Here is a 14,542-nt window from a genome sequence, read left to right as displayed (position 1 = left end):
CATGGGACCCCCCGAGGCAGCACGAGCTGGGCTGGACCTGGAGGGAGGGAGTCCATCCCGGTGCCTTAGAGGAGTCATGATGGGAGAAAAAGGGAAGCAAGTGCTGCAGAAACAACTGTTCCAAGCTTTCCTTCGCCCTCATTTTAAAATCTGCAAGAAGCTAGTACACAAACTTCGGGAGAACAGCTCACTGATTGTCTTGTTTCTTTTTTTACCCCAATAAATTGGACTGCTCCAACAGCAGTCTGTTCTTCCTGCTTGGGCTCTCTTGCCTGTCCCTATTTGTTTTGCCTGCCCGTCGGTTGCCTCCAATGCTGAACATTGTTTATTTGTGCCTTCCAAGGGAACGAACCAGCCCTAAAGCAAATCATATGTGGCCCAGGGCTTTGGCCTCATTTGCGTGGGGCAGGTCTGCAGAAGCAGCCCTGTGTGCAAACGGGGGGGTGCCAAGTTACCTCCCTTTTCCTTGGATCCTGCTTCCTTAACAACCCCTTGGCTCCAGATCCCACTTGGTCTGCAGTGTCCATGGCTGGGGAGGTCTCCAGCTGCTGGAGACAGACTGAGGGAGAGCAGACAAAAGACATGCCCAAAGTACCTGTGAAATACCAGTTATATTTCTATTCCATTTATAGCAATAAAATATTTTACACAGGAGCGGGAAACATACTTTCAAATCAGTTGTTTTCTTTTTAAATTACCTGTACACCTACATAACATGTTTATGGAATAAGAACAAGTTTTTGCTACTTACTGAAGCCCCTGACTTTTCAGTCCCACACCGACACAGTAAGCCACCAGGACCTGCAAGGTTTTCTTTTGCTCTTGAAGCACACATTCAGATAAAGCTTGTTTTATAAACACTAGAATTGCATCGCAATATCCATTTTTATATATATTTTTATATATTAAAAAAAAACAACGCAGCTTTTATCCTTTATAAATACATCATACATAAAACATGTTTCCAAAATACATTCATGGGTTTTCCCCTTCTAAAGATCCCTGGTTGCAGCCCAAGTGTCCGTAAGCTGCACGGGGCGGGTAAGCACGTGGTGACAGGACACGGCGAAGGTCACGGAAACCTTTTGGCATTTTTGTGCTGCTGGGGTTAATTCCTGGGGAAAAGCAGCTCCCGGTGTCCCCTGTGGCCACCTGCCTATCCCCCTCTCGAGAGATAATGCTTGGAGGTGCAGGTGCTCCAAATCATGCACTTTTGTGCCCAAAACAACACTGGACTTCTGAAGCTAGCTCCCAGGCTTTGACTGCGGGAGATCTGCAAATAGAAGGGGTTTGCTTATTTATTTTTTAAAGCCACTGAGGGGATGGAGTTTGATCCCAGTTTCTTTTATACCCCCGGCACCGTGTGCCCCATGGGCAAGCGGGGAGACTCAATGCGGAGCTCGGAGCAGATTTGGTCCTTTGGCAACGAACTGAAACCAGCTTCCCATCCTGCGCCCGCTGAAGAAAACATAAATATACAAAATATACAAAATATCTACAGGAGAAATCTAAATAGCACCTGGCACAGCGTCAGTGCCAGTTGTGCAGCTCCACACTGTACGTCCTGCCCCGGGGAGCGGGTGTCACCGTGCGGGAGTCCCGGGGCTGGCCCCAGGCTGCCCCTGGAGCCATACCTGGATTTTTTGGTCTGTGCAAAAATTGGCAGACTAAGCAATAAATTGGCCTGATTGGGGGTGTATAGGGGAGTCTGTAACCCTGACAGACACCATAATCCTCTTCTTTATCCCTTAGAAATGACATGTGTTCAATATCACAAGCGTGCACTCAGAGAGCATTAAGAGGACACTGCCCTCTGCATCTGCAAGCAGCGGGTTGCAATCCAGCACCCACCTTCCACCAGACAGTCTGTCATTATGGCAAGCTCTCCCTTAAGCTGACAGTCTAGAGAAGTGAAAAATAAACCCATTGTTTTTTCCACAATACCCCAAAATGACGTCTTTGCAGAGCAAACGAAGAGCAGCTTTGCATAGATCCATTTCTCGTGTGTCCCTGCACCCTGCAGGAAAGCATCCCTCAAACAACAGCAGGAAATAAGTGCAGGTTCAGCTCAGTGCATTGCAAAAGGCATCGCCTTTAAACAGCCCAACCAAATCCAAGTGCACGGGCATGCTGGATGCTTCAGGGGAAAAGGAAGACACCATCCTGGCTACTTGCTTTGCATACAGTAATTTAAAGGCCACTTGCCCTCTTTGCAATGCAGATTGCAGGACAGTGGGTCTCTTTTCAGGCTTAAGAAGCCCCAGCTCAAGCTTTGCTACAGTTGGCTTTATGGTGGAGATATTAGGGACCGGATGCTCTTGTGGTTTAAGCCACACGCTCCATTGGAGTTACAGGTGCTACTTCCACTGGTGGAGGACGTCGTCCTGGCTTGTTACATGGAATAAAGCTATAGTAGCCCTTTTTCAAAATAAAATTAAATAACTGCATATATGGCATCAGCGCACGAATTTAAGTGTGCTTCTGCTGTTAAGAAAATAGCAAGTACACCAGTGGTTAATTAAATTATCCTTCTTGAGCTAAAAAGAAAAGCAATAATATTACTATTAATTTAAAAATCCTAGGAACTGAATGATGTCTTGTCATAGCATTTTGAGACCGAGGGAGGGACAGTCATTGCACATTCGTGGTGCTATTTGTCCTCGTCGCTCTGGAGCGGAGGTTTGCTCTCCTGGAGGTCACCGTTGCCGTTTTCCGATGTGCCTGAGCTTCCCGGAGCAGATTCTGCTGGCGGCGGCTTGTAAAGTAAACAGGCGATTACAAAAAAGGTGGTTCCCAGCACCTGCAGCCACAGAAATAGCTGTTAGTCTTGCGCCCAGCACCTGAATCCACTCTTCAAACTGGGCCCAGTCCTGAGCTGGTGCCACGCAGCAAAGCAGGACCGCGTGGTGCCCTCGAGCATCCTGAGCCCCACGTCGTGCCAAGCAAGCGCCAGGGATGGAAATCAGAGGTCTCCCAGTTTGCAAGAACAGGTCCTGGCATTTTGAGCCAGGCAATTCCGAGTGGAAGGTGTGAATGTGCCAGCTGATCTCTTTTGGGTTGAGATTTGCTGGCTGGATTTTAGGGGGGTTACACTGGGGACCAGTGGCAAAAATCAGAAGTTACTGGGCTCCGCAGCAATGAGACATGTTAAATCTAACAGCCTGTCTGGACAAGGATACACAGCGCGGTGCGGACCCACACTGCCAGAGCTATTTTCTCAAAGGATTTTGAAAGCCTCTTTATCACAGCATCTGCTAAGACCTACTCCGTGAGCCAAGTGCTTGTTTGGGAGCAGTTAAAATGATGCTTTTGAGCTATAACTATGAAACATGCAGCTAAGCTCTTGTATTTTCCAGCAGTGATCGGGGAATGGTTATTTACAGCTTGCCCACAGTGACCTCTTTCACTCTCACTAACACACTGCAGTCATGCATTTAATTCCACTTCGAGCAAAAGTCACTCCAGTAATTGTTAGGAAAAGAGGAGATTTTTCATGTGCTGCAACAAAAAATGTAAGCCTAGGAAATAATGAGAATAAAAGAGAATGATAGTGCCTGAAGCACCATTACATAGCAAGAAGCAAATGAAGCTTTGCCTTCAGTAAGAACATTTCCTCAATTACAGTATAATTTGTGTTGTGGGCAGAACCACCTAACGCAGCTCTGCAAAATCCTCTCTCAGAGCAATACATGGCCTGCTGCAGCACCGTGGGCATCTGCGGGCCCCGTAGGCAAAGGAAAGAAGCAGCATCACCTTGTAGACGAGTCCAGCAATGAGGGTGTAGCGGCTCATGGCTGAGTTCTGGTAAACGTAGCAGGATCCTTGTTCGCCGCACTGGTCCTGCCAAAGCAGGCACGATTTGTCAATCATGGAGCCGAAGGCGATGGGGCCGGGAATGCCTCCTGCAAGGAGAGGGAAGGGGCCTTCAGGGCACATCTCTGCACCAGCCCTGCCAAGGGTTCTGCTGTTCATGCACCTTCTGTTGTGTTGCACCAGAGCGGTGGCAGCTCCTCCTAAGGACTGCTCTGTTTGCTGTGTTCAGCTCCCTGCTTCAGCTTGCAAATGGCATGCAAAGAGAATTACCTTTTTAAGAGTGCACAGGCGAGAGGAAAGATCACAGAATCACAGAATCACAAAATGACTGAGGTTGGCAGGGACCTCTAGAGATCATCTAGTCCAACCCCCCTGCTCGAGCAGGGACACCTAGAGCATGGGGTACAGAGTCGCATCCAGGCGGGTTTTGAAGATCCTCCTCTCAACATCATATGCCTTATCCCTCTCCTTTCCAACCCCACATCTTTCTTCAGAAATAACAGGCTGAGGTGTGCTCCACCAAACCAACCGGATCTACATGAGCCAATTCACCTCGCACCCTACCCAGAGTTCGGACGACGATCCACTGGATCCCCAGCGCAAACGACCTTTGCCTGTCGGAGACGCACCTGGGGAGCAAAAAAAAGGGATCATTGGAAAATGCTGCTGGGCTGCCCAGCTCCTCCCTCCATCCCTGCACCACCACCACGCTCGGCTCCCACAGCATCCTTCGCAGCACGGGGCCTCCTTCCCCCTTGGAGACTGAGGTTCGTGCTGGGCAATGCCATATCCTTCACCTTCAGTCAGGGAATACCTGGGTTCCTCACAGCTAATTGCTTTGCTGCGAGCACAGAGGACAGTGCTGCAAATTCTGTTTTTTTGCCCCCCCAGCTAGATTGCAGTAGTTTGTATTCATGCCCCTCTGCTCTGCGTAGCTACAGGCAGCGGGATAAAAGGGAGACCGGGATTTTGGGTGTTTCCCACGGTACTTACCGCAGAGTTGCTGTCAGTGCGGGAATACTGCTGAGGAAGGTGAAGAGGATCACCACAAACATGAAGAAGAGGAGCAGGGGCCTCTTTGCGCAAGAGGAGGTGCATTTCCCGGCCTCGGCCTCGCCGGGGCCGGAGCGGCGGCTCGCGGCCACGCAGCTGCACTCGCTGTAGACCTGGGGAACGAAGGTGCATGGTCAGTTTGTCAGCAGAGCCCTATGATGGCCATGGCCAGGCTGCAAACACAAAATTCAGGGAGAGCGGAAGCCCCTTGATTTTGCTACCGGAGTGGGGAGAACCAGAATCAGGCTGCATTTGTGACACACCTCTGCTTTCAACACAGGTCATTAAATAAGAAATGGACTTTTCCAGGCAGCCCTTGGGTGCCAGTGCCACCTCCTAAGTACCCAACCTTGGGGACCTTCTCCCATCCTCCCGAGTTGGGCCTAGCCATCGGGTTTACCTGCTGGCTCAAGTGATGCTCAACTCCCTGCAGGCATTTGCAGACCAGCCAAGCTCTCAGAGCACACGTTGATGCCTCGCCAGTGCCCAGTGCTTGCAGACCTACCTTCTTGCCGCTCCTGAGCCTCCTGGACGCTTTGCAGCCCGCGTGGCAGGGCGAGTAGTACATGACGCCGTCGCTGCCGCACACGGGGCTGTAGGTCTCGCGCAGACAGCCGCACTCGGCGTTGCAGGCGGCCGACAGGTTGAGGCGGCCTCCCGGCAAAGCGCTGCGGGAACATGGGAGCAGTCAGGCCCGGAGGCACCTTTTTGCAGGCAGAAACAAGGTAGAATCACAGGAGAAAGGTGGACGATAGGAGATGCTAACAAAAAGCCACCCTAGAGGAGATGGGCCAGGCATAACACCAGGCTGGGGAGGGGTTTCATTTCCTTTGATTTTAAACATGAAACAGGAATTGCGTCTGGTGGTGCTGATATTTCCTGGACTACATAAGGAACCTGCTCCATAAATGCCCATTAATTGTATAAATTTGGACGTGTGTGTTTTGGGGATATGACCTCACTCTCAGCATCTGCCTATGAGACTGACAATGCAGGTACACTGGACATGACCGTCTATCACCCACATGATAACACAAGAATAACATTAGCATCATATTTGCAGTTATCCTTATTTTCTGACTATGGCCACCCAGTACAAGATAAGGATTATCATTACCTTCCCTCATACATCTGAGTTACTCCTGCCATAGGCATGTTAGGGCAGTGAATGAAAAAGATGAAAATAGCCAGCAGACTTGACACCGTGCAAAGTAAACACAATTTGATGATTCCTGAGCAGCGGAGTTTAAATTTATTCACAAGAAATCCTCCAAGGAATGTGCCTCCCCCTCCGGCCGGCACGACGAGATAACCTGAAAAAAGAAAAACCCACAAACATGTTTAGAAATGCCAGCAAGAGGGTTCTGTATATGTTAACTGCAGTGTTTCTGCACTGTTCTGCAATGTCTTTGCGGCCAAAGGGCTGCAAAGAAATGGTTTCCTTACCAAAAAAGGTAGCAGCTTCAGAGGCACTTAAGCTAAACTGAGACTCGAGGAACTTGGGTCCAAACGTGGACATGCCTGCAATGAGCGTGGCCTCGGTGGCTCCCGCTAAGCAGAGGAAGATGAAGGTGGGATTCTTCAGGAGCAGCAGTACTGATCTGCCAAGGACAAATATTTGGGAACTGAATCTCTGTGGCACATTGCAATTGCAAGTCTGTCCTCAGGACCAGGGAATAAAGTTGTACTTCATATTTATGTACATGTTACCCATTCATGCCCTCCCTGAGAGTAACAACCTACATTAATCACATTCTTTTGCAGCTTGTTGGAAAGACCAAGCAAACCATTCTGTATAGAAGAAGAACCTTCAAGACACCTTCTATCCCACTGGAACATAGAAAGAAATCTTTCTCCCACAACCTAGGCACAGTTTCACTTTAAAATTCATCTGTATGTTGAACAAATACATTTTCTTTTTGACCCACTGGGATTTAATAGAGAGACATAAATATTCCTGAAAAATTGCCATGTGCCATTTATATGCAGAAAGATGATGCAGAAATGATTTTGAGACACAGAAACTCCCTCAGGCGGGCAGGATGGTCTCAATTATCTTCCACTCTCTCGGATATTGGACTAAGAGGGTTTTCAGTGTTTTGCAGGGCTTGTTTTGGAACTAGCTGGACATGCTGCCACGTAACTTGCCCTGAATTTTGCACGAGAGCATCAAACATCACAGCCCAACATCCTTCTTGGGAAGCTGGAGCAGCTCACGGTGCAGCGAAGGCAGCGCTGGGGATGCAACGGGCCACCCGCTGCCTGCGAAGTGGGAACCACCTCCCTGTTTTAGAGGACATAGGATAAAAGCAGCTGCGGGAAAAGCGTGTGAAACGTGCTGAGGCTCAGCATGGGATACAGCTGGATTTTAGGGATTTGTGCTGTGTTACTAATGTGAAGCAGGTAATTCCAATACAGCGGATGGATAAAGAAGTTAAAACACAGAAACAGCTCACATTTTTCACCTTGATTTCCAGGAGCTTTATGATAACCACTGCCTAGCTGTTAGGATTAGTTTAATTTACAAAACAGCTCTCTAGGACCAAACTTTTTAACCATGCTTTACTTGAAAGCAAAAGCCTAAAATCTTAGCTAGCAAACATACTTCCTGGAGCTCTTGGCTGATGTATAAATTGTATGAATGCTTCCAACTTTCCATAGTTCAAGAGAAAAGGGAGGAGCTGCTTCATGGCTCTAGGTGTGACTTGAGCCCGGTGGCCAAAGGCCATGGGCTAGACCTGGAGGCAGGAAGACCGGGAGGAATTCCTTTCAGCACTAGGATTAAGGTCATTGTTTGCAGACTCTAGGTGTAGCTGTGCATACAACTGCTGCATATAAAAGCTTAACAAAGGCAATAAAGATCTTTTCATTGCTATCGGGCGGTATTTTAACCATGACCAGAAATTGCCCAATTCTTCCGAAGTCTTGACTTCCTCCATCCTTGCAGTCCATGGGATTTTTGAAGCTTAGCACTGCCAAGAGGGCATCCTGCTGCTTAGAAACATTTGCTCCTGCAAGTCTTTACTCACACAGGTTCACAGGGTGCTCTTCACTCGTGCAATGATCCTCATAAATCTAGGTAGGACAAAGACCTTCTGCCCTGTCTCAGCACAGCTGTGTGTGCACATCCAGGACATCCAGGGATATTTCATGTGAGCAGCCAAAGTACAGCATGCAATAAATAGAAGTATGCAGGCAGAATCAGAAGAAAGGAAAATGCAATTTCATCAGACTCTTACAACCCAAGAATTAGGACTGAAGTCTCTTCAGGGCAGAGCTTAAACTGTATGGAGTGTGCTCCTGTAAACTGCTGCTATTTGGGAGGGCTGTAAATACAGCCATTCTTTAAATAGTGACTGCTCTCTTAGAGAGTCCTGACAGCTTCGAGCAGTATTTTATTTCATCAGTAGTTCTGCTTATCTTCTGTGAGACTCTTTATGCCTGTAATGCTAGAAAACATGTGGCATCTGATCCCTTATTAAAAGAAAGGCGACAGGGTCTGTTGTCCTTGTCCTCCATACAGAGCCACATGAACACAAGTGCTGTGCTCACAGATGTGATCTCTTCTTCAGTGCAAGCTTCTGGAACAGCAAGCCTTTAAGGCACTTCCCTTTTACTAATCAAAACCAGGAAACACAGGAGCCTGCTGGGTTTGCCCTTTAGAAAGAGGAAACATTTCTGAGGTCCTAAGATAAGAGAAACCACATTAAGACCTGGGCTGATCTGACCCACTTGCTTGATGTAAGTGGAGCTGCCCACCTTGAGGTGCTCTGCTCCGGATGATGCTGTGGGATGCTCCCAGAGGATGAGCTGGATCTGCACCTTTGCTGAGGAGTGTTCACCAAGAACTGCCGCACGCTTTGTGCGAGCAGGGCAAGGAGCACAGAGCGCTGCGCCTTAGCTGCACTGTTTGTGTTGGTTTTAGTCATAGCCTTATCATTATTTGAATGCAGGTTTTGAATTTAATTTCCGTGTAGAGAATAAGTCGTGACCTTGGAAAATGGCACCCAGTCAAGAATGCCATTTAATAACAATATTGAACTCTGTTCAATGTAATATTCTTCATAAAACTGCCTTAGCCCCTGGTAAACTGCCTACAAAATCTCCCGCTAATTCAAACTGTTCCTTCCTATGGCAGAAGTTGCACTGGCACAACACAGACGGACTAGTGCTGACAAATACTCTTCTGAACACTTATTGCAATCCTCCTTTGCCAGAGTAAAAGCAAACGTCACACCTCAAGTTCAAAAATAATTTCTGGCAGCTGCAGCAGATTTGGTAATGTTGAATATTTGTGTTGTGCAGCTGCCACACGGAGATGCAAGCTCTTCCCTTCAGAGCAGTCCTGGGAGAGGTACAGGAAGGCAAAGTCCCCTTAGTGACGGCCTATTTGCCTTCCAAAAGGAAATGATACCCAAGTGACGCAAAGTCTCTCTCCGTATCCTCATCTTGCACATTCAGTTAACACCAGGCTGTACGCAGAGAAGCATCTCCCCATCTTCCATTTAAATACTACTCACTCCCCCGCAAAAAAAAAATAAAATAAAATAAACAAAATAAAAACATAAAAAGCTTCAAACATCCATGGCAAGTGCTCTCTGACTGAAAGGCTGCATTTTAGTTTGGTTCCTTGCTTGTTCCTGCCCAATTCTCTAGGCTTCCTTTACGCCAATTCCTACTAAATGCACTTGGCATGAGCGCTTGCAAACGCCGCACGGGCAAGCAGCAGCCCTATGATCAAGCTTGCTGCTGTATCAAGCTCGCGGCTTTGCAGGAGAGATAGGAAGAAAAAAAAAACACATAAAAGGTGCTTGGAAGATGGAAAAGCAAAAAGGATGCCAAGAATAAAACAGAAAGGGAACTGAAAGCTAAAATCAAGCATCTCTTGCTTCCTGAATTTAAAATGAAGATAAGACTCATTTTCATCTTCTTATTAAGAGGACAAAATAGGGATCTAAGACAAGACAAAAGTAAGAGGAAAGCAAAAAAAGCCCAGAGAAGACAGAGGAGACATTGGACAACACTCAACTGTGCCAGGTGAGGCCAGACGTGAGCAGACAGGAAGAAACAACGAGGAGGGAGAATTAAGTGACAATGTCTGCACCTAATATCACTTAAAGATTGGCACCAAGCCACTCTCTATAAAACTTAGCATATTATATGTGACTGTAAGTGATTCTTCTTCACACGGGGAATGGGCTTCTGAAGTGCTGGACGAGCCTGCCTTTTTCTCCCCAGCCTCCCTTGCAATCTCCAGCCAGGATTTCCATTTAAGCCAGTTTGCCTGGTTTTGAGCAGTTGGAAGGTGACTGCCATTTATCCAGGACGAGCTGAAAGCCTCTGGCAGCTGACGGGATCAGGCAAACTCATTTGGGTTGCTCTATTTGCAGGTAGGCAAAATATTTTGACCTGTGTTGTACAAAGCAAACTGAATTTGGGCTCATTCCTCTCGATTATGGGGAGAGTCCCCTGACCTCCCGTGCAAGAGGGCTTTCTCACCGAGGCAGGTCTTTAACCGTTTTGCCAAAGTCAGGATCTGCTGCTTTCTTGTGGCTCCCGTCCTTCAGCTGATGGGCCTCCGACACCCTCATCACGATATAGCGCTGGGATCCTGAAAGCCAGAGACAGAAAAGCATGGAGAGGACGTGAGATCCGGGCTGCGGATGCTGCTCATGTGCTGAATTCACAGGGGGAAAAGGCAGCGCAGCATTCTCTGCCAGCCAGGCTGACTCAGCTCACTACTGCTCAGCAGCGGTTTCTTGTCGGAGAGGGACTGTTTTTTTCCAACCAATGCTTTTCTCCAGGCATTTCTAGGCCTGCATTCCCTCTCCTTTCCAGGAACCAGCAAGCAGTGCCCAGGATCCTGCCCGTGGCACCCAATGCCCCTAGGAATGTCTGTGCTCCACCCCAGCCTGGTCTCCAAGAAGCCTCCCCTCCCTCTGCTGTCCCTCTTATTAGTGGGACAAGAGCAGGGAATTGGGTAGCTGGAAAACCAAAGGTGAGGAATGAGCGCATGAATTACACTTTAAAACACCAAGACCAATTCCTGGCGCTTCCCTTAGTTTGCCCTGTGCCTTGTGCAAACGCTGGGCATGGCCAGGAGGTATCACCCAAGGGACAGAGGGAGGCAGCGAGGCTGGTTGCAACTTGTGCAAACGGGCAGCAGCGACCAGCAGGGGCAAAGCAGGGAGGGCAAACAAAGGGGAGGCTTCACAGTGGCAGATGTGAGACTGGAGATGCACGTGCAGGGCAGAGCCCACAGGGAAAACAACTCCTGCTGCTGCTTCTTCCCTGCACAAGTGCATATGGCACGTGAGCCCGAGCGCCAGGGCACGGGGACACTGCCAGAAGGCAAATCTCAAGCAAGCAGGGACGCGCCGTTGTGCCCCGGGGCAGTCAAGTTCTAGTGACAGATCCCTCTTCCCACGCCAGCGTGAAGGAGCTAATTTGCAAGGTCTCATTTACAGCCTCGTCACATCTGACTGCCCAGAGGGACGCGGCAGCTGACGTTGCCCATGCACGGCAACCCGAAGCTGCCAAAAGTGCAGGTGTGACCCAAAACCCGTCCCTTGTCCCTTGCACCCTGCGCTCCGCGGTGCACGTACCAGGGAGGCGGTGAGGGTAGCCCAGGATGGGGATGGAGATGAGCAAGGAGGCTGCTCCTGCGCCGAGGAAGCCGATCCACCAGGCTCCCACCCAGTGCGTGTTTTCCGGGGTGATGTCGATCCTGTAAGAAACACAATAAAGGGACACAAGGGGGAAAGGCGGCGGTTTGAAAAGCAGGAGAGCTCAACTCTCCTTTTTCAGACAAAATTTCCTAGTAGAAACCTAAAGTTCCCAAACTCTAGACCAACACTCCAACTAGCACTGTCTGCAAACCCCAGCAGTCTATTTTGCCAGAGATTGCCTGGTTTAACGAGTGACTTCTCAGGAAACCACATTAACCCTCCCCTAATCTCTATTTTGCACATGCACCTCCTCAGATTTCATTTGGCCTTTGGGGGTTGCTGCGATCACCATTCAATCCCAACCCATCCTTTGGGAGAAAGCCGGGAACATCACTTGTTTCTTCACCCACAGGAAGCCCCTAGGGACCCAAAGGGAGTTTTGAACCCATTTGCTCGCCAAGAGGACTCCAAGATAACAGGAGAAAGCAATAAATAAATTGGAAATCCTCTGGGGAGGGAAGAGGTTGGATCTGGATCTCGGGGAGGAAGAGCAGCACAGTTGGCAGTGGTGCCAAATTAGGGAACTCATTCAGAAAATGCACCTGCTGCTCGCAGCCCAATTAGAGCAAGCAGGGCAGCGTGAGGATGGATTTGGGCTGACAGGTGGGTGAGCAATTTTCCTCCGGTGACAGCATGCAGCTTCCCCCCGCCCCGAGCACGCTGGGCACGCGCCTGCCTCGCAATCCTCCAGATCTTTGGACCCCAAAGGAAACGTATAGCATAAAGGAAAAGGAACAAGATGGTGTTTTAGCAACTTACTCTCTGCCAATTTCAGTATAAATATTTAGAAACATTCCTCCTACCAGATAACCCGCTGCAGGCCCAAGGATTGCAGCAGTGTAGAAGACAGCTGGAAGGGAAAGGAAGCCACGTTAGATGGACTTGATGATCTTGGAGGTCTTTTCCAACCATAATGATTCTGTGGTTAGAGGAATGGAGGCATTGAGGTGGGCATGGAGCAGGGATGCCTGCAACTTCAGGGCAGAAATGACAACGGGGAAGAGCAACTTTTGGGACAGCCTAAGGTTTCAAACAGCACCAGACTGGAAGACACAGAGCACACGCAGCTCTCCCGCTCTGCAAGCTGCTGCGGCAGAGGGAGGGGAGCAGATTGCAGTTTGCTAAAGCTCCAATGAGTTTTGGGTTCGTTTTGCCCTTTCAAAAAACCCATTCGGTGGGAAAGCATGGGTGTGCAGTTAGTATTTTGTTCTTTGCTGTGTGCCCAGAAAGCCCACAGTGGCTGCCGGTGCTGTCTCACCGCCGAGAGCTGCAAGCAGCGTCCACACAACATCGGGCAGCATCGACACTTATTTTGGTTCACTGCCATTGACTGATTTGTCAGTCAAAAATTGAAAGATCATCAACTACTTTATCCAAGTGTGCTATAAATACTTGGCAACCATTAAATGATCAGCAATACAGAACTGGAGGAACTAAAGCTTATTTTTTGGTAAAGCTTCACTATTCTTTACACTCCAGCAGTGTCCTGTGGCACAAACAGGAGAACAACCCCAGGCCATCAGGCTGTCGTGACCCTCCTGCAGGACAGAGAAGTGAATATAATGCTTAGATTTGCTCGTGCTTGAGGGCTCTCCTCTGCCGACACCTGCACTGCGGTGGAGGCCCCTCCAGCTCTGCAGGGCGATTCAGCAGGGAGGTTTCAGCACTCATTAAAATCATTCCTGCCTGTAAATAGCTGGAAGCTGGGGAGAAAAATAATCAAATCCGAGCAGCTGCTGCTTCTCACTGATTTTCATCCTGGCTGTTATTTAGAACAAAAGATCAGAGCATCTCTTGTGAAATCTCCCTATGCTCTATTGGGTGGCAGCCCCGATGGCCCGGGCGTCCCTCCGCTCACCAATGTACACGGGGGAGTAGTTAGTCTTGACATTTTCGTCGAGGTAGGTGACGCCGAGCGTGTAGAGCGGGGTGGCACCAATGCCATGGAGGAACTGGCCCAGCATGAAGACGAAGCGGTAGCTGGCGAGGCTGGAGGCGGCCTGGGCGCAGGCCTGGCTGCGGTTGGCGGCGCAGGTGCCCATGTCCTCGGAAAACCGCACCATGTAGCGGCCTGTGGTGAAGTGGGGCAAGGCGAAGAGCAGGGAGCCCAGGCCCATGACCAGCACGCCCCAGCCCAGCCAGCGCGGCTTGTGGCCATTGCCGCCGAAGTAGCTGACGAAGGTGAGGCAGACGCAGGCCGCGATGTCGTAGGAGCTGGCGATGAGCCCGCTCTGGTAGCTGCGGAGGTCGAAGCGCCGCTCAATGGACGTGACCACCGTGTTGATGAAGCCGTTCACCGTCATGCCTTGCAGGAAGGAGGCCACGCAGAGGAAGAAGAGGATGCCCTTGGGCGTGTTGAAGAGTTGCAGGCAGCCTGGCGTGAAGGCGCCCCAGCCGCACGCCAGTTCCTCCTCCTCCTCCGCGGACACGTACTTGATCCCTTCGCCGTAGGGCGCGCGCTCCTCCGGGCCGCCATGGCACAGAGGCTTCATGCATGAGTCTGACGGGCTGCTGGCGCCGGAGTACACGGTGCCATTGCTCAGCGGGGTGTCCTGAGCCTCCGTGGGGCTCGGCGTATCGAATCCCAAGCTGTTCTCAAGCGGCACAGACACGCTGGGGAACACGAGTGTCTGAGCGAAAGGGAAGCCATTCTCGCTGGTCAAATTGTGCGGCATTTCCATGAATGGGGACCAGAGCCGAGAAGTGTTTTGGGTTCTGCTGGGCTACCAGGGTATTGCTCAGACTTGCTCAGGATTACTTGGGATTGCTTGCCAGGATGTAGCAAGGATGTGGCGGCCAGGAAGTGCAGTCTTTGGTCTTAGGTCAGCAGGAAGATGGCAACCAGGAACGTTTCATCCTGCAAAGAGAAGAGGAGATGTCATTAACCAAACTGGCATGGGGAGCACCATGACCAAGACCAAAAGCCAGCGCTGCTGTCCTCGGAAAGA

General features: G+C 49.8%; 1 protein-coding gene across 1 annotated transcript; it reads right to left on the bottom strand.

The window, feature by feature from the left end:
* Positions 1 to 1,624: 1,624 nt before the first annotated feature.
* SLCO4A1 (solute carrier organic anion transporter family member 4A1) lies at positions 1,625 to 14,275 on the bottom strand. The gene is made up of 11 exons (XM_010228142.2): positions 13,453 to 14,275; positions 12,354 to 12,444; positions 11,472 to 11,593; positions 10,366 to 10,477; positions 6,313 to 6,467; positions 5,984 to 6,179; positions 5,372 to 5,534; positions 4,807 to 4,979; positions 4,378 to 4,442; positions 3,754 to 3,902; positions 1,625 to 2,800 (listed from the first exon to the last, which is right to left on the bottom strand). The coding sequence occupies exons 1-11, from the start codon at positions 14,273 to 14,275 to the stop codon at positions 2,651 to 2,653; spliced, it is 2,199 nt and encodes a 732-aa protein (XP_010226444.2). The 3' UTR covers positions 1,625 to 2,650.
* Positions 14,276 to 14,542: the final 267 nt, after the last annotated feature.

Source organism: Tinamus guttatus, unplaced genomic scaffold, assembly GCF_059628265.1.
Source record: "Tinamus guttatus ecotype Peru unplaced genomic scaffold, ASM5962826v1 Tinamus_guttatus_pri_ptg000027l, whole genome shotgun sequence".
In the NCBI taxonomy this organism is placed as follows: domain Eukaryota; kingdom Metazoa; phylum Chordata; class Aves; order Tinamiformes; family Tinamidae; genus Tinamus; species Tinamus guttatus.
The sequence above is the reverse complement of the archived record's forward strand: the minus strand, read 5'-3'. Positions and strand labels throughout refer to the sequence as shown.